At 35.3% G+C, this 18,126-nt stretch overlaps 3 protein-coding genes and 1 pseudogene across 6 annotated transcripts; 1 reads left to right on the forward strand and 3 right to left on the reverse strand.

Moving 5' to 3' along the window:
- Positions 1-836: 836 nt before the first annotated feature.
- On the reverse strand, positions 837-1,529 carry LOC132185556 (dirigent protein 22 pseudogene; annotated as a pseudogene).
- Positions 1,530-2,645: 1,116 nt separating this feature from the next.
- LOC132185547 (protein trichome birefringence-like 38) lies at positions 2,646-6,294 on the reverse strand. Its single transcript, XM_059599313.2, has 5 exons — positions 6,004-6,294; positions 4,764-4,935; positions 4,371-4,546; positions 3,860-4,018; positions 2,646-3,129 (listed from the first exon to the last, which is right to left on the reverse strand). Exons 1-5 carry the CDS (start codon positions 6,285-6,287, stop codon positions 2,835-2,837), a joined length of 1,086 nt encoding a protein of 361 aa, XP_059455296.2. The 5' UTR covers positions 6,288-6,294; the 3' UTR covers positions 2,646-2,834.
- A 4,812-nt stretch (positions 6,295-11,106) lies between these two features.
- On the forward strand, positions 11,107-14,157 carry LOC132170753 (uncharacterized). Of its 3 annotated transcripts, none has more exons than XM_059581849.2 (6): positions 11,107-11,336; positions 11,425-11,633; positions 12,361-12,466; positions 13,215-13,336; positions 13,436-13,557; positions 13,659-14,157. In XM_059581849.2, the coding sequence occupies exons 3-6, from the start codon at positions 12,361-12,363 to the stop codon at positions 13,966-13,968; spliced, it is 660 nt and encodes a 219-aa protein (XP_059437832.1). In that variant the 5' UTR covers positions 11,107-11,336; positions 11,425-11,633; the 3' UTR covers positions 13,969-14,157. The 3 variants fall into 3 exon arrangements, with proteins under 3 accessions (XP_059437832.1, XP_059437841.1, XP_088369242.1); XM_059581858.2 differs by having other exon boundaries at positions 11,108-11,336; positions 12,361-12,454; XM_088513116.1 differs by lacking the exons at positions 11,107-11,336; positions 11,425-11,633 and having other exon boundaries at positions 12,349-12,466.
- A 578-nt stretch (positions 14,158-14,735) lies between these two features.
- Positions 14,736-18,126, reverse strand: LOC132184392 (Plant calmodulin-binding protein-like protein). Of its 2 annotated transcripts, none has more exons than XM_059598028.2 (2): positions 15,194-18,126; positions 14,736-15,092 (listed from the first exon to the last, which is right to left on the reverse strand). In XM_059598028.2, the coding sequence occupies exon 1, from the start codon at positions 17,839-17,841 to the stop codon at positions 15,208-15,210; it is 2,634 nt and encodes an 877-aa protein (XP_059454011.2). In that variant the 5' UTR covers positions 17,842-18,126; the 3' UTR covers positions 14,736-15,092; positions 15,194-15,207. The 2 variants fall into 2 exon arrangements, with proteins under 2 accessions (XP_059454011.2, XP_059454004.2); XM_059598021.2 differs by having other exon boundaries at positions 14,736-15,114.

Consider the following 18,126-nt stretch of genomic DNA (forward strand, 5'->3'; position numbering starts at 1 on the left):
AAGTAGTTTTTTAGGAACTTTTTTCTATATTTAGGAAAGGGAATGAGATTAAGGAAGTCGTTGCTAGTGCTCTAATTAAATTGTGTATGTAAGTAATTAGAGAGAATGACACAATAACATGGAACAACAAAAGTAAGTGTTATGAAAACAATCTTTACATTTCTCTATCGATCCCTCATCAACAAAGTTAAGAAAGAAAAAAACCCATGAAATAAAAATTTAGGTTCTAAAATTTAAACAAAATCTACCATCCCAATTTGATGTTTTTGCTTTTTGGGTTCTGATATTGTTGGGATGATGGATTTTCCTCGGATTGTTTACAATCTGATTTTTTAATTGTTTTTTTATTTCATGTTTAGATATGTTGTTGTTATAACAATCACTTTTGTTATTTCTATGCTGATGTACCATTCTTTCAATGGATGGCACAGACTTAATTTGTGTCCAAGTCCCTATATAAGTTATTTATTCTCCTTGTTCTAATACTATAGTAAATCATTACTTAGACCCTGTTTGGAATTGCGTTTGTGAGACTTAAAAGTACATTTATCACTCAAAAAATCCGTTTGAAGAAAAAAGTACGTGTTTGGTAAAAAAATTAAAAGCGCTTTTAAGAATCCAAAAAGCCTAAAAATGGCTAAAACGCACTTTTGGCAAAAACTTAAAAATTAAGCTTTTGCCAAAAACAATTTTTGACTTAAAAGCTCTATTTCTCAAACGCAATTCCAAACAAGTTCTTAGTTATCCCAAAAACTTAGATATTCATAAAAAAATAATAATTTAAAAAGGCATAATCAAATAACAAAGAAAAACAAAAATTAAAGAAATGTTGCCATGACAAATAATATTCCTATATTGCTAAACCAGCACCAAGCTCGAAATTGGAGACATAAACATCGTACTCAACAATGGCATCCCCTGTGTTTGGATCCACCCAATTTGTATGCGCCATTGCGTAGCCGCGAGCATTTCTGAAAAGCCCGCTACCTCCAACAATCGGCATTTCTCTCACGTCATCCAACACCGAATTTCTTCCAAGCATGCTGATGCTACTCCCATTGTACTTATCTTCCACGAAAGCAAAATTCATAACCATAAGCAAAGCTACGTCGTTCTGAGCAGCCATGGAGTAGAAGCCTTGAGCTCTTCCAACGAGCTTTGATGTGGGCTCGGGCCCTTCGGTGAGTGCATCATCAATCATCATTGTGTTCCCGAAATTGTCGAAGGTGCTTTCTGGTGGCCCTGCAATTCTCACAGCACTTGGGTGTTTGCCACTGAGGATGTCATGGAAGAAGAAGTGGAGATGGCTCTGGCTCATCTTTTCTTCGCGCTTTATTGCTATGGCTTCAGAGGATTCCTCAATGAAAGCTCCACTGATGGTGTTCAGGGAGGTTGAGAAGATGATCAAGAAGGAGTAAAGGGTGGTGATGAAAGTGAGAAAACAAGCCATTCTGGAATTGTTTCAAGAGAGTCGGAGGTTTTTCTTTACCATTTTATAGATTGGACAAAGGAAAAAGTTGATGTTCTTTCCATTATCTTAAAGTGAGAATAGCTTTTTTCAGAGGACTGGCCTGGTTGATGATTCTTCAAGAAACCATCTTTTCTGTTTAATTTGTCTTTGCTTTAATGCTTTTTAACAGTATTTTTAAAGGAAAGATAAGTATTTTTGCTTTAGGAATCATCATGTGCGGCTCATTTTTTGACTTCTAGCTCAAGGTAGCCATTTATTGGCTCATTTCCTATTTATTGTTCTTATTTCAAGCATCGTCTTTATGTTCGGGCCTATTGTTGAAGAGGTTACCCCTCTTGATTTTTACTTCCTGGTAATCCTATTTCACCATATTGCACAGAAAAAACAAAAATCATGATTTAAGTAAAAAAAAAAAAAAATTCACTTTAAACCTCAAAATTCAAAAAACTCTAAATTTACACTCCTGAACTTTCAATTTCAATCAATTTACCTCATCCATTAGTTTTAGCCGTTAACTTCTAACGGAAATGCCTAAAAAGACCAAATTTTCCTTCGATTTTTTTTTTTTTAAAAAAAAAAAAGGAAATTAAGGGTAAATTTGAAATTTTATAAAAACAAAAGCCAAGAGTATAAATGTCATTTTATCATTTTTAACGTTTAAAATCTGACGAATAGAGTAAATTGATTGAAATTAAAAATTCAGGGGTGTAAATTGAGAGTTTTTGAATGGACATAAATTTTATCCAAACCGATATGGAGGAAATATCATTCAACTCATGTAAAATAGTGCAAAGTACTGTCTATAAACATTTAAAAGGTACATTAAATTTAGTCTAAATTAGTAAACTGCTATTAATGAGGTTAATAATTTAATGTGACTTAAATGTTTATAGACACTTGACACTATTTTACATGGATTTGAGGATATTTTCTCCATACCGATTTGAAGAAAATTTCTGTCCTTTTTGAATTGTGGGTGGCTCTTCTCAAAACGCGCAGTAGTTTAGGGGTTTAAAGTAAAGTTTTTCCTAAAAAAATCTATGTTTTTAAAATACCCAAATCAAACCAAACATATTGAAACGGCAACTTTACTAAAAAAATCTATGTTTTTAAAATACCCAAATCAAACCAAACATATTGAAACGGCTAAATCAATCAGACACGCATCAGCTACTGTTGTAACAGGGATTTGAATAGAAGTTTCATATGTTCCATCCCAACTACTACATTGTCATCTAGCCCTATGATTGTTTTCAATAACAATCAAATCAATGAATAAGTTACAAATCAAGGAAACTATTTGAGAACTTTTGCTTTTTCATGGCTAATTAGCTCTTTCTTTGTGTTTGTGTATTCAAGAAATTCAATTAGCTATCAGAGCAGCTGATAAAAGTTGATTCCAGGTGTCTGGAAGCCCAGCAACACACCAATGAGTGCAGTCCATGCCCTTGAATCCATTGTAAGAGGAAGGATGTGCATCTTTTCTTAGTTGTGAGAGATTTGTTATATCAAGCAGATGAACAGGTTTCCTTATTCTGCTTAACACATCTCTCACTACCAATGCTGCTTCTGGCAAACCACCTGGGAATGTTGACCCACTTATTGGCTCTGTCTCCTTTGAGCAGTTTGTCACTTCTGGCTCGCCCCAATCAGCCCCACTAATTCAATCAACACAAAAACAAAAAAGTATATAGACATGACAATATATGTTACTAGTCCAAAACTTAGTGCAAACAAAAGGTAAATATGTTATGTAACTATGTTTTCAGCTTTATTGGCTACCCTAGGCCGCTGACCGGCCTAGGGTTGGTTCAGCCACTCTCTGTTTGGTCAAAGGGGTGACTCTACCACCTTCTTGATTTTTTTTTTTTTTTTTAAATAAAATTAAAACTATTTTATTTTATTTTTTATTATTTGTGATGCGTGTCACAATATGATTGGTGTTGATATAGCACATTAACAGATTCTATCAACTTTTTCAATGACAGTCACCTTTTTTTTCTTTCTTTTATTTATTTTTTTTTTTTCAGTGAGTATTTAGTTACATATTAAACACTATGAAGCTATTTGTCACAATCTCAAACCAGAAGGACCAACTTAACAATTTTCCTACATTTATCGATGGCACGTGCATCATCCGACTTGATTTCCTGTCAAAGATACATGAGGCTAAAAAAGAACATAGAAACCCACCCCCACACCTATACAACACATTGTAAGGAAGTGTGCTCTAAGAAGAGTTTGAGCTCACACATAAAAATAGTATAAAATATTAATTACATGATTAAATTCAATTTTTTTATCAACTTTTGAGAAAACAGGTGGTTTAACAAACTTTTCTGATGCGATAATGGAGTTGAAAATAGAAATGAAGAAAAAGTAGCTTACTTGTAATGAGAAGGAGAAATTCCTTGAAAAATGACTCTAGTTTTTGTCGGATCCACATCTTCATCAACCCAGTTGGCCCAGGTTGTCAAACCTTTGCGGAAAGCAACCATCCTATCCATGTCCTTGACAACCTTGTTCTCATCTTCAACATAGTCCCATCTGCAATATATCAGAAAATTAAGCCATCACACAATAAATCCACATTCTGCATGATGATGTTATTCTCATAGAAGGGTGTGTTTGAAATTATGATTTCACAAGAATAATCTACGTTTTTAAAAATATTGCAAAATGTAAGGCATTTAGCATTGCAATTTAAAAATCACTTAATTTATAGTAGAAAAAAAAAAAATCTGCAATTTTTATGAACAGGTTAAGGGGTGCTGATAAAAAATATTTTTTAACATGATTTACTAAATGCCTTTGCAATTTTAAAAAGTAGCAGTTTTTAAAATCACACTTATTGAAATAGCAATCCCAAACGGACCCGAAGTATAGAGCTCATACGTACGGTTGTTTAGGTCCTTTGCGGTACCACCAAAGCCAAGTGTTGAAAACCAGAACATCCATCTCTTTCCACAGGGCGCCATTCTTCAGAGAATTAAGCTTTAGAACTCGACCAACTTGTTCTTCTTCGATGTCTACCAAGTAGTGGGAATTAAACAGAATAACTGAAACTCCATAGTCCTGCACAGTTGAGTCCAACTCTTAGAAATAGAAAGTTTTTACCCATTTTATTAAATGTGCTGGGTTAGGGTTAACATATATAATTTTATACTCATATCTCAATACGACATGAACCAATGCCCGACATTTAGGGGTAACAATTTTTGACAACACGTGAACTCGACATGATTCAAAGAGAAGCTAATTGAAATATTTGGTAGGTATAGGGTTCATTTACCAGGAAGGTGGTGGTAGAAATTGACACATTTGTCTGCTCTATGACTTTGGAATTAGGCACAGCAGCATGAAGCAAGCATAGTAGAGATTGCCACTGGTTGAGACTAACGGAGTCCCCTATAAACATGATATTCTTCCCCCTAAGCCTCTGTAGAAAATCTTCACCATCAAATCTGCAATGTTTTTTCCCATGTGTAATTGTTCAAATTAGTAAGAAAAAAGACTAACCGAAAGTGGGGGAAATTAAATTTTAATTTGAAGGTAATAATGCCTTGTCTTTTTTTTAATTTCTTTCATTTTTTTCTCATCTTTTCTCCAAAACAAATTCAAAATAAGCCCAAAATAGAAAAAATAAATAAATCAATATTTGGCATTAAATATTCATAAGAAAGGGGGGGGGGGGGAGAGAAAAGAAATAAGATCCTCTAGATTTTATGCAAGGAATCGCTTAGTTGTTCCACCTGTTCAACAAATTCTCTCCTAGCTACCTAAAACTTATTTATGGCAGAAAAATATTTGAAGATCATATTGAGTCTATGAAAACATGATTAGAGGAAAAAATAAATAAAAAAACCTGGAAACCTATGCTATGTGCACAGGACATGGACCACATTTGAGATGTGTGTTGGCATGAGATTGCTTCTTTGTTCCTTCCTATATAAGGACCATATATGGTGTTGCTTTCTGCACTACTGACAACTCATCTCTTTGTCAACTAATAAAATAATTGCCTTAGTGACGATAGTATTATGTCAAATGCTAGTGGTTCAAGAAACGAATAATCAATTTTTTATTTTTTATTTTTTAAGGAAAAAAGAAGAAGAAGAAGAAGAAGGAAGAAAAGGAAAAACGATATATATTCATACTCTTATCTGCATTGGGTAATCTTTTTATTATGATTTTAAGGGTTTAACCAAATCAGCATTCAATATGGTGCTGAATATTGATTTGCTGGATAAAGAAAAGTAAAGGGTGTGTGCAGATTCTGCAAAAAGATGGCAGGCATACTGGAAATTTCTCAGAGAAAAAGTCAGAGAACATGGAGAAAAATAAACGCCACTTTTTCAAATAGTCACGAAGAGTACCTTTTCTAGAAGGTCGTTAAATTCAAGGTAGGCCAAGAAAGGTACATGAACATGATCAATGCTTTATATGACTCACAAGCCTAATAGTGCAAAGCTACCAATCCATCAAATACACGCACATTCTGCAGAAAGTGAAGAGCAAGAAAGACAGAGTACCTGGGTAAATCACATTCATTTGGCTGCCATCTATACTTGAGGTAGAGTTTATCAGGGCGGCCATACTTTAGGCAGTCAAACTCCTTGCGGATGTGAGGGCATGTCAGAGAGTCATAGAGAGGGTAAGAATCATCCTCCACCCAAGTTCCTTCATACAAGTTGCAGTGACTTTGCTGTTTTCTCCACTTCACATTGCTTCTTCTATTGTTTGCTAAACAAAGAGGTGTGTAAATCACCAACAATGCAACAAGGATGGAACAACACCTCTGAGTTCCAAACCCCATCTTTGTTTCTGCAGAGAGAGAGAGGGTGCAGGGGAGAGAGCCAGAGAGATTAGAATCATAATTATATGTATGTATATATATATACAAGAGACAGATGTAAGCAGAGAATCTTCCTAGTTATTCTATGATGATTACCTTAAAAATATCCCATAAACATGACCAACACACATGGTTGACAAGTTTTTACCAATATATATATATAGGATTATGTCTGTAATTTAAGGATGAAGGGAATGAAATTAATGCTGCCTTCCTTTTGGGGTCCCATGATTTTTCCATCTTGGTCCAGAGATCCCTTCTTTAGAAAAGGGTATTTGGCAAGATTAGTCAAACAATTAGCATGATCCAAGTTTTAGATATGTGGAGCATTAAGTGATCTTCACATGCCACACATGACTTGTTTGTACATCCCAATTCAAGACATCACTATCCCTTATCATTGGCCTCATTCTTGCACGTCTGTCTCTCTAAGAGAGAGAGAGAGAGAAGATTAGAACAAATCAAGATTGCTTCCTCAATTTGATTATAATCATTAACCCAAAAGAAGAAAAGTGTTGCCGTGTCTTAAAGAACAACACCAGAAACTATATTTTTACCTCATAATTATCTTACTAGTTAAGTTGATGTGACAGTTCTAACTAATCTTTGAATCTCAATCTTTGTTTTAAAAAAAAAATTTAAATATTGATTGACATTGAAACGTTAGCATTATAAAATAGTTGTAGAATAAAAATATGATTTCTAGCATTTCTTTTGCTGCATTTGCAATCATGGGGTTGGTTGAAACAATATCCTCATTGGGAGCGGCTAACCTCCCATTTGTTCCATCTTTGTTTGGATGCGGGACATGTTACAAAACAATGATTCAACAGTTGTTTTAAAACCATGCTTTTATATATTAACCATGCCCAAAAAAAAAAAAAAAAAAAAAAAAAAAAAAAAAAAACTACCATCTTTATAGGGACAAGAAGCAAATCCTCAAACAATGTATACTATTGGACGACCGGGCTTCCTCAACTTGTTAGAATATTAATTAAATATTTAATTTTTTATTGTTAGTTAATTTTTAAGATAATCCATGATTTAACATCTTCGAGAAGTCAAGTGTAATTAAGGAGAAGCCAAGTGCATGATACTCGTGATCAAATAAAAGAAAAAACAAATAATGGTTTAACTGAATCAAGATTTTTTACGATGATATAATAAATATTGAGTTTATAGAGGCAATAAATGTTTATATGACAAAATCTCGGCCATTAAATTTGAAAAAGATGGTTGAGATTTGAAAATTTTTAGATTTTGAGAGTTTAATATTTTTCTTTTTCTAATAGAGTTTAATATATTTATTTAAGAACTCAGGATATATTCCAGGATTTTTAGGATGACAACTCATATTGACCCGAATATATATATATATATATATATATATATATATATACTCAGATTAATTTGAAATATGTACTCTCCCTTCTCCTTTTGTGTGGAAATTAATTTTGTAAGATTTGTTTTTTCTTCTGTAAGAAATAGCATTTCCCATCTTTTGTTTGTTGATGGTGTTTCCACCCTGGCTTTTGCTATCATGATTCATAATAAATCATGATAGCTTACTAGAAACAGATTGGAATCATAATTGCATTAATCCATCTCATGTTGTGTGGTTCAAACTTAAAGAATCCTTTCCTCCAAGTAGTTTGCTCTTCAAATCCGATGAGGCAAGAAATCTAGTATGATCTCGTGTAATAAGGTTGTTCTATTGCACTGTAATAAAACACTTCATGTGAGAGTTGCTTCAAACTTTACATATTTGAACAGGTGGTTGAACAATCCGAACAGTTGAAGCTCGAACGGTTGAGCAATCAGCACGATATCTAAAACCCAATATTATGGCGTCTTCCAACCAAGACAAGGTCACATAAATCCATAATTTTTTTTTAACAAGAAATCTGTAAATTTCATTAATAAAAGTTCAAAAGCATAAAACTTTTACAACATACAGAGCATAAAGCTCTGAAAATTTATAGCCAAATATTATGAGGTTACAAAGTCATAGATACAATCAAAAAATTCTTACAATGAAATGCATATCTACAACTACAATTATGGAACATATTTGCTCTCAGCAGACTAGATCTAAAACATTGGTAGCCTAAATACAAAAACAAAAAATTTAAACAACAAAAAACTAAAGAATCCGGCCGTGAAAGATAAACCCCACACTAATCTACACCTCCTCGACCCAAAGACCAAGACAAAAAGAATAAAAAAATCAAAGAAAAAAAAATCTCCACAAGTGGCAGCGAAGGAGGACGGCATCATAGATATCCCCAGGAAGACATGCCTTGGCTGATGAAGATGATCAGAACTAATTTTGAAGAACCAGATCTAGCTCTAGATCTACAAACTCGACACAGAAACCCGAAGAGACCACTAAGAAGACCGAAGAAGAAATCACAAAGGAGAAAAGATCTAGATCTAGATCTTCTCTCCTCTGTAATTTCTTCCTTAGTGTTGCCCCAAGGAAGAAAGAATAAGAGTTCTAGAGAAAAAGTAGAGCCTCACTTTCTAGACTTTTTTGGGTAACAAAGTCCACATAAATCTATAATGGGATCAAAGAATAAACAGGGTCAATTAATTTGGGCACCATCTTTTGTTGTCTCCTCCATATGTGTTACCTTTTCATCCCCCACATCATTAGGCTTAACATCTTTCAACAACTCATAATTAATTACTTCTTCTTTTTCTTTTTCTTTTTTCACTTGGTCATGCTCTCATCGTCCTTGACAATCAAGGGGAAAAAAGGGTTGGACTAATATTTATATATTTTGTGGATTATCTATTTTTGTGATTATTATATATACGAGGGACTAATTAAGTACTCATACTCATAAAGATATATATACCTTAACACCATCTCTCTTAATTACAAAACAAATTAAAAATGAACACATTACATGCAACCAATATGCCACAAAAAACATTCTCAAATGTTACTGCATATGTTTGGTCATTAGACAATGTGAAACCCCAAACAAACACCCTCCTCATTAAAATAATTCTTTAAAAAAAAAATGTAAATGTAAATGTCACAAACCTTTGTGTTTTTTACAATTTTGACTTTTAAGACCTCAATTTTCAAGTTAATAGATTTGAGACTTGAATTTAGGCAAACCCTAAATTCGAGACTTCTATAGTATTTTCTTCAAAATAAATGAAAAACTACAAGTATGCTCCTCAAATATATATATTTTTAAAATTTAAAAAAAAAAAAAAAAAAAAAAAAAAGTGGTTATACTTTGTCACCCAACTCAACTACTTAAATAGTTGTGTATGGGAACACTCGATCTAACCATGATTGGGTTGTGCCCTAGTCACCACAATGGTTTGCGACCACTTGATAGAAAAAGCTAAAACCACTTTCTTTGAATGAGATGGCCAAAAGCCACATCCTAAGAGAGGGGTGGCTCATGGTCACTCGATATGACGGGTGGCTCTACCCCTTTTGAATGGGGTGGTCAAAAGCCGCATCCTAAGAGAAAGGGTGGCTCATGGTCACCCCAATATGAAGGGGTGGCTCATGGCCACGAGCCCCATAAGTACTCAACTCAATTATTATTATTATTATTATTATTATTATTATTATTTTGTTATCTTATATTTTAGGGAAATAATTATATTTTCACGTCAATTTCTTAACGTTAAAATGACGAAAAGCACAAAGAATTGGTAACCTAATTACCCAAAAAAGAAACATTGCAATAAAAAAAGTCACAACACATCAACTATATTATCTGCACTTTTATCTTTTTTTTTTTTTTTTTTTTTTTTTTGACATGTCCACACAAGGAAAGAAAATGGGAGATTCGAACTAGTGACTTCCGCTTCATTAGGAGTAGTCTACAGCTGATTGAGCTACCCCTTGAGGACTATACTATCTGCACTTTTAGTACCAAATGAATTGCAAAATTGAAGCTCTGACAAAGTGCAAGTTTTAGGTTCCAATCTTTGTTAGTAATTTGTTATCAAAATTGCTAGCAAATTTGTGTAACAAATGTAAGAAAACTAATATGCCAAAAGGATCATCTCCATTTCAAAGAAAATAGAAAAGAACCGGTTAGGCAAAAATAAGAAGGTAAAATGGTCTTTTTAATTGAAAATACAATTTTGCCCTACTAAATTGTACTCTAACGAAATCCTCTCCATTTTCGTTCCACTAACATAAGTATATGCGCTTTAAATTAGCTCGTATATTTACTACCCGAATTACTAATTATCGGAAACTACCCCAAATTTAGGGTTTAGTGATAATAAGTATTAGGGAAAACTTCACTTTGGCCTCCTGAACTTCCACTCGATTTTACAAACCCTCCTGAACTTTCAAATATCTCATTTTGGACCCCTGAACTTTCAATTACTTTCAATGTGGATCCCTCCGTTAGATTTTAAACATTACATGATGTTTATACCCCTGACTTTTGTATAAAATTCTAACTTCCAAAACGTTTTTTTATTTTTTTAAAAAATGAAAATCAAGGACATTTTGATTTTTTTTGTATGTTTAACGGCTAAAATTAATGAAAGGGTTCTAATTGAGAGTAATTGAAAGTTCAAGAGAATTTATAAAATCGGGTAAAAGTTTAGGAGATCAAAGTGAAGTTTCCCCTAAGTATTATATACTATAACATCAGTGGACCTGGCTTCAATCTGCGGTAATTTGCTTGGATGGCCAAGATTTTACCAAGGGCTTTTTTATCCGAAAAACAACGCCGTTTGGTAACTTGCACACAAAACGGTTAACGGTCATCTCCTAGCTTAGTTAGACGCAAGATACCCAATTCTTTGAACTTGAGAAGCCCAACAGTCTTTGAACTTCTGAAACCCAAATTCTCTACGCCCAAAGCCCTGAGCTCCGATTCTGCTTCCAAGCCATGGATTTCCTTCTGAATTTGCATAATCAAGGTGAACAGAAGCAAAAATAGAGTTGAGTTTGCACCAGTGGGAATCAAACCATCTGTTTCCACCTACAGAGGTCATCCAAGACTCTCTTGACAGGTTAGTTTTTGTTTTGTGTATTCTTTTTATCAGTTTTTATTATCTCTGATTTTTTGCTTGCTGTCACCAAACGACGTTACTTTTTTAGGTTAAAAAGCTTTGGTAGAATCATGGCCATCCAAGCATAGAAGCCAGGTCCAACATCACTACACGTTAATTTTCCGAGTAGAGATTGGAGAAAAGTCAGGCTATTGTACCACGTATATTAATAAAACCACCAACAGAGAGACACACACAGAGAAGAGATTCCAAAGTTATTGGAAGTCATCCCACCCAACAGTGGCAAAAGGATTTAAGGTAATCCAAGTCAAACAGTGCCTTATTATTTGTTCTCTTTTTAGAACAATACCTGTTGTTCTTATCTCGCTTCAAATATATTCTGTCATTGAAAGAAAAAAAAATAAATTTAATGTGCATCATCTCGAATATTATATCTATGGATTTTGTTGTATCAAAATTTTGAAGCTTTTTACAGTTTAGTGATCGGGTATTGCTGGGTTTGTTGTGGGATATTGATTTTTGTGGTAAAATATTGACCCTTTTGATGATTGGGTTTTTGGTATGATTTTTAACAAGTTTGGGCATTCTATCTGTTTGATGAAATGTCGTACTGGGCAAAGGTTTTTTAATTTTACAATAATTACCTCAGTTGTGGACCTTTTGTGCGTTTGTTAGTATTTTCTTTTGGTCAAAACTCTGCTTTGAACTTCTCCGATTGTGTGTGGATGTATGGATATGTGTAGTCTTGCGTTTGAGTTTTAGCATCTCTCGTGCCCATTTATATTTTCTAGTATATTTCAATCATGTCAAAATAAATGTTGAATTTTGCAAATTGGAGCTTTAGAAGTTGGTGATTGTGTTTATGCAAGCACACTGCACTTGCAGCTTATTTCTTTCCGATTTGTCTGCATATGCTGTTAGGATAATTCATTGATGAGAATCCTTATATTATTCTGAGCTGTTTTACTTATTGATATTGGACTTTGCTACTTCTGGTTTCACTTACTTGATTATGGTTGCACAGATGGAGGGTAGTCTTGCTGAAGAGCTTTACTCAGAAAGTTTGAAGCTATCAAAGATAGACTTGGGTTCTTCTTCAACTGCCATTAGTAAAGAAGGTGATTCACATGGTATAGATGTTAGTTTTATTTCTCTGTTTTGATACAAATCTGTCTGAAAATAATTAATTGCCAAATTCTCATTACATTTAATTTTCTTATGTTTCTTTTTTGGGCTAAATTAATTGCCAAAGTTCTTTGGTTTAGTTCTCTCTGTTTTTGTTTTATTTTTCATTTTTTTTAGTAATAAACTTTAATGAACGGTAGTTAATGGTTAGTGTTAGCACCTGAAAGAGGGATCTTAAGTTTAAGTGAAGCCTTGAGCTCAGATCTGGGATGCGCCCTCACCAAGCAAGCTGCTTTCTTTGTCTGCGTGTCATTATCTAAACAAAAAATTTCGACACTGATTTGTTTTATTTGGAGATCACCAAAACCTTCCTTTTTTTTCCCTTCTTCCAGTTGTTTGTATTTGCTAGGATCATGTGTTATTTCTTCTGCGGTCAATATAGATGTGTTTTCACTTTTTACATATTTAAGCATATTAGTTCTGGATATTCAAGACAAAAGTACACCCTTTCTCCTTGCATTCGGTTTCGAGAGTGATTGACGTTATTGTACTTGGTTATAAGATTCATTTTCCTATTCTAGATATTTGAGTAAAGATCGCCTTTTCAGCTCAAGGATTGCTTTTGGAATTGCTCATGCAAGAACTATTCCTTAATTTTTATCTTAATAATTGTTACAGAAGAACCTTCTTTAGGTAGTATGTGATATTTTGGTACTTTAGCAATAAATCTGATTCATCTTTTTTAAGTTACAGATTTTGATGGGGATGACTTGCAGCAAGACGATGGAGCTATATGGGATAATTCCGGAGATGAATTGGATGAATCATTTGAATTGGACAGGGAATGGCAGAGGAGACATGACCAATTTCATACAGTAATTAGACAGTTTTCCCAGTCTATTTTCCTGATTTTTACTGTGCATAAGGTTAAATGGTTATGTGAATTAATTCTTTTTATTTGTTGATTTTTTCAGCATGGATATCGTGAAGGTATTTCTGCAGGAAAAGAAGCTTCTGCACAAGAAGGATTTAATGTTGGCTTTAAGCAATCAGTCCTTGTTGGGTACAACTGGGGTGTTGTAAGAGGTGTTACCAGGTACTGCTGTTATCTAGATTGTAGAAAAAGATTGAATTACTTAAGATTGCTACTGACTGAATAATTTTCTTTTACTTTTGGGATCTGCGACATGGATGAAGTGTGTTGGCATCCCTTCCAGATGGGTTAAAAGAAAGGTTAATTGAAACACAAGAAAAGAGAAATGAATTCAAGGTCTTGTATGAATCTGTTCACTCTCTTTCAACAGCAGACGCTCTTAAGCTTTTTAACGATGATATCATGGCAAAAAAAGCTCTGGAACGAAGTGAAAATGCTGAGGATAGTTCTCATGTAGCTGGTATGCAAGAGCAAAGTTCAGACTGCAGTCGTCTAGAAAATTACTTCGGAGAGCTCCAAGCACTTCTTTCAGAATCTCCTGCACTCGAAGTACATTTTCCTGTAGAAAAGTAGACAGGGTTGTGGCTTCTGTACAATTAGCCACTGTATTTTAGATTCGGAAATAATGCCTTGTATTACAAAATATTTTTATTTAAAAAAAAAAAAAAAAAAAAAAAATTTGAGGAAAAGAACTCCTCAACTTGACAGCATTTATTGTTGAATTTATTCTATTGATGAAAATCTAATCAGTTTGGTTCATTATGATTGTGTATGATGATCATCATGTCAGCAGTCCATACATATGTAGAGATACTATGATGAATGTTAATCATTTTGTAGAGATGCTATCGGAAAATAGAGCTCCAAATACGAAAGCACAAAATCATGCAGACGGCTATGTATTTAACAAGATTGTAAGAGTCAGTAGCTTATTTTAAGATGTTTCCTGTTCCCTGGTGTATAGGGGAGCCTCTACATGAACTATGCTGTACAGATTCTGTCATAAAATTTTCTGCAAGCCTGCCAAGACTGAACTTTTATGGTTATCATCGGTATTCATGTCCCTGTTTTATTGCAAGTTTGATCTCAGGCTCTCTGGATATTGAAGCTTATAATGTCATTTGAAAGTATTTTTATGCTTTTTTGTTAATTACTTGATGTTCGAGCGAGACCAAATATTGATGTGCCGGGCATAAGATGCTTAAAAATGAGAGCTTATTTTACTTACAGGTGACTGTAATCCTGCATGATCATCAACTATTTTACATTTTCTACTATTTGGTTTAAAATCGCAGTTTTAGTTTACGAAATTGTAGTGCCAAACGAGAATGACATGGAGATTAATAAAGACATCGTCAACATAAACTTGGCTGATAAGTATTAGTTCACAATAGTAGACACAACAACAAGAGTTAATCACCAACATTCGGAGGAACAAGTGCCCCACTGTAACAAAGAAGGATCGATTTGTACCACACACACAAATTACAGACCATAATTATATTATTGAAGCAGAAACTAAAATTTCAGCCGCAAAGCTTAGTTGAAAACACAACACTCTCTACCTTTCAATCTCCATTTGAACATCAGTTCATCACTGGATCCCAGGATGCCTTCTCCATAGTTCTGAACTGGAGCAGAACAACAATGTAGTTGATCTTAGAACATGCAGTTTACTCATGAAACTCAAGGCTTGGCTGTAGAGATTGCAATAGATCTCTGTTATGATTGTTTAAAAACAGAATTAGAGAATGATAATTAATGATAAACATGCCATCGAAATAGTTTCTATATTTACCTCAGTAAGCCCTATCAGCTACAAGCTTGCATGGGTCTTGCATGAACAAAGGCTGCTGTACTACTCCTCAAATGGGTTTCAAATTTGGATGTCGGCATGACTGTTTCAAAGGCTTCAACAAGTAGCGCCACCTTCCTCTTCCTAGCTGGAGCAAGTTTGGTAACAGCCTGTTGAAGGTGGTAATCAACCATCCACTCCTCTGCATTTTTCCTGTCATCCATCATTTGTTGCCTCAGATCAACCTTTTCTGCTTCTGGATCAGGAACTAAAGGCAGATAGTTTGGTTCTCTTGGGTTGAATTCCCTCAATTCGTCCTCATCCTTCATATGCCTCTTTCTTCTAGTAGTCCATTTCTGACTGTTGCAGCTGTCAGGCAGTTCTTGGCTGGGATTGCTTCCAGCTGGGAAGAATGTTCTCTCTGTTTCTGGACTGGTTGCACCTTTGGCTACTGTTGATACATCTGCTGCATCTGAACTGGTGTAATCTTCCACTTCCATTTTTTCAACTTCTTCTATGCTCTCTTCAGCTGAAATGGATTTAATCACCATTGGATTGCTTTGCCCCTCATCATCCCTTGAACTTGAGATTTTGAATTTCTTCGCATCACCTTGGTCTTTCTCCATGTTCTGGTCCTCAACAACACTGTAGCTCTCAGACTGCCCATCAGACGGATAATTTTGAGTCTCATCTGTAAAGCCATCATCAACATTCTCTTCAATTGAATTACTGACTTGGTCTGCTTCAGAATAACAACAAGAGACATCCGAAGCTTGGATTTCAATCAATATCTTGGCATCATCTGCTTGCTCTTTCTCTTCCATTTCATCTCCATCATCTTGGAGAGTCTTATGCTTCTGCTCATCATTTGAAACTTCATCTGCTGCTTGGCTGGTGCAATTGGTTTCATCTCCAAGTTGAGGATTGATTTCAGCAAATTTGTTCTTCTCTTGAATGTCCTCGCTGGTTGCTCTGGGTTCCACGATTGGCTCCTCCTCTGTGCTGAATAAAGTTGTCTCGGATTGTCCATTTTCTTCTTCTGCAGTTTTTGATTCCTCAAATGCATCTTCAGTTGAAACAAGTTGGATGCATTTTAGGCTCTCGGACGCTTGGCTAGAGTCATGAATCTCTGAGTTCTGATGCATGACATGTAGTGCAGAATCATCATCAGATGGTGCTTCAGAGCTTGCACCCTCCTCTGCAAATAGTTCTTGCAGTAATTCATCAGACATAATCACTTCACTGCAGCTGCTATCCATGTCATTGTCATGAAAATCAGGATTCTTGGTGTCTGATGAACACCCAACGTACACAAAAGACTCATCATCCGTCATGATTGAATAGTCGGCTTCGCTATCAAGCTCTGAGGCAGAAAGATGCTCCTCCTCCCACTCCATATTGGTAGCTTCAGAATCAGCATCATCTGCTTCAATGACAGTGCAGAAGCTCCCCATGTTTGCTTTTTCTTGAGCCAAGATACGTAGGAATTCTTCATCTGCATCTTTCACTTGTTCTCCGGGAAGGCTCTCTGTGGTTTCCATCTCTATTGCAATAATATCACCCCATTGTTGGAGCTTTTCCTCAAAATCAACCTCAGATTGAGCTGATCCATGGGACAGGCTCTCTGCAACTTGTTCTTTGTCACTGTGCTTTGCCACTTCTTCATCAACGTCTCCAGCAACATCAATTATTTCAGCTTTATCTCCATTCTCCTTACTTTTACCATAGATTTCAATGAAAAATTCTATTTCCACATCTTCTTTGTCTGCAGACTTCTCATCAAAGATCATTTTTGTAGCATCGATTTCTTCCATTTCTTTACTAGACAGCTTTGCTCTTCGTGGGCTTAGAGCCTCCATTTTCATAGTCTTCTGGGTCTTCAACAAATGTCTCCTTGCCGACAAGAAGCACTTCAATGGAGGCAAAGGAGAGTGGTGATGACCATTAAGAGAACAGTATGTGTAGGGGCAAACCTTCATAACTGAAGTCCCTTCAGATTCAGTTGCCCCAGGACTTAGCATAAGGTATGGTGGAAACTTTGAGTCCTTCATAGTGGAAGAACAGGTGGATCTCTGTGCATTCATATCTGCACAAAGAACAACTCTGGAAGACTTTTTAGCCGAAGCTCTTGCCGGCTTGAAACTAGGTGTCTTTATTAAAGTCCTCGCCAGCTTCAAACTAGATGCTCTTGTTAAAGCTCTCGCTGGTTTATTACCAGAAGCAGAGCTATGTTTTGAATTGCTAGAGCTTCTTCTACTCATATTCTTACTTTCAGAACCGGTTTGAGTATTCCGAGGACTCACCAGAGACTGCTCCTTCCTTGCTTCAAAACAGCTGGTGGACTTCATGTAATTTGGTGACCCGTCAGATGCTTTGATCAGAGGCTGCTGCTGCTGCTGCTTCTGTGGGATTGCCGGCGGCGGCTTTCCGGGCTGTGATATGTTCCTTCTTGTAGGAGATGATCTCAAGCTCTCAATATCTGAAAGCTTGATTGATCTTGACTTCTTTATCTTCTTCTTCATATCAGCTCCTCTGTTTTTGCCATCCTGGTATTGAGAAGAAGATGGTTTTTTGAGGTTTGCCAACAGCTTTTCGGATTTGACATGATCAGCTTGGATTCCAAGCTTGTTGGGTACCTTTCTTTGAACCATTTTTAGAGGAAAACCAACATGACAAACATATGGAGATGAATTCGAGGTGGGTTTTCTTAATTTCTTCCCTTTGGGAAAAGGGAGTTCAAGCCTTGGAAGAAAGGTAGGTCTCTTGTGGTTTGCTCTAATATGAATTTTGCATGGGAAAAGAAAGGGGATTCTTGAAACCCAAACAAGAAGAAAGATTCTTCTTCTTGGTTTGGTTTTCTTTGGCTTGCAGTCGGTGGCCTTTTTGTTGATTTTCAACTGCGGTTTGGCAGATGAAATTTGAATAAGGCTGAGATA

Source organism: Corylus avellana, chromosome 2 (assembly GCF_965113065.1).
Source record: "Corylus avellana chromosome 2, dhCorAvel1.hap1.2, whole genome shotgun sequence".
In the NCBI taxonomy this organism is placed as follows: domain Eukaryota; kingdom Viridiplantae; phylum Streptophyta; class Magnoliopsida; order Fagales; family Betulaceae; genus Corylus; species Corylus avellana.

Bases quoted from the DNA above. Each gene is read 5' to 3' on its own strand.
- LOC132185547 (XM_059599313.2), bottom strand. From the start codon at position 6,287: ATGGGGTTTGGAACTCAGAGGTGTTGTTCCATCCTTGTTGCATTGTTG. The intron at 4,019-4,370 runs GTACGTATGAGC...GATATATTGCAG, and splicing joins CGCAAAGGACCTAAACAACC to ATGGGACTATGTTGAAGATG. The intron at 3,130-3,859 runs GTAAGCTACTTT...TGATTGAATTAG, and splicing joins ATTTCTCCTTCTCATTACAA to TGGGGCTGATTGGGGCGAGC.
- LOC132184392 (XM_059598028.2), bottom strand. From the start codon at position 17,841: ATGGTTCAAAGAAAGGTACCCAACAAGCTTGGAATCCAAGCTGATCAT.
- LOC132170753 (XM_088513116.1), top strand. From the start codon at position 12,349: ATGGTTGCACAGATGGAGGGTAGTCTTGCTGAAGAGCTTTACTCAGAA. The intron at 12,467-13,214 runs GTATAGATGTTA...TTTAAGTTACAG, and splicing joins TAAAGAAGGTGATTCACATG to ATTTTGATGGGGATGACTTG. The intron at 13,558-13,658 runs GTACTGCTGTTA...ACATGGATGAAG, and splicing joins GTTGTAAGAGGTGTTACCAG to TGTGTTGGCATCCCTTCCAG.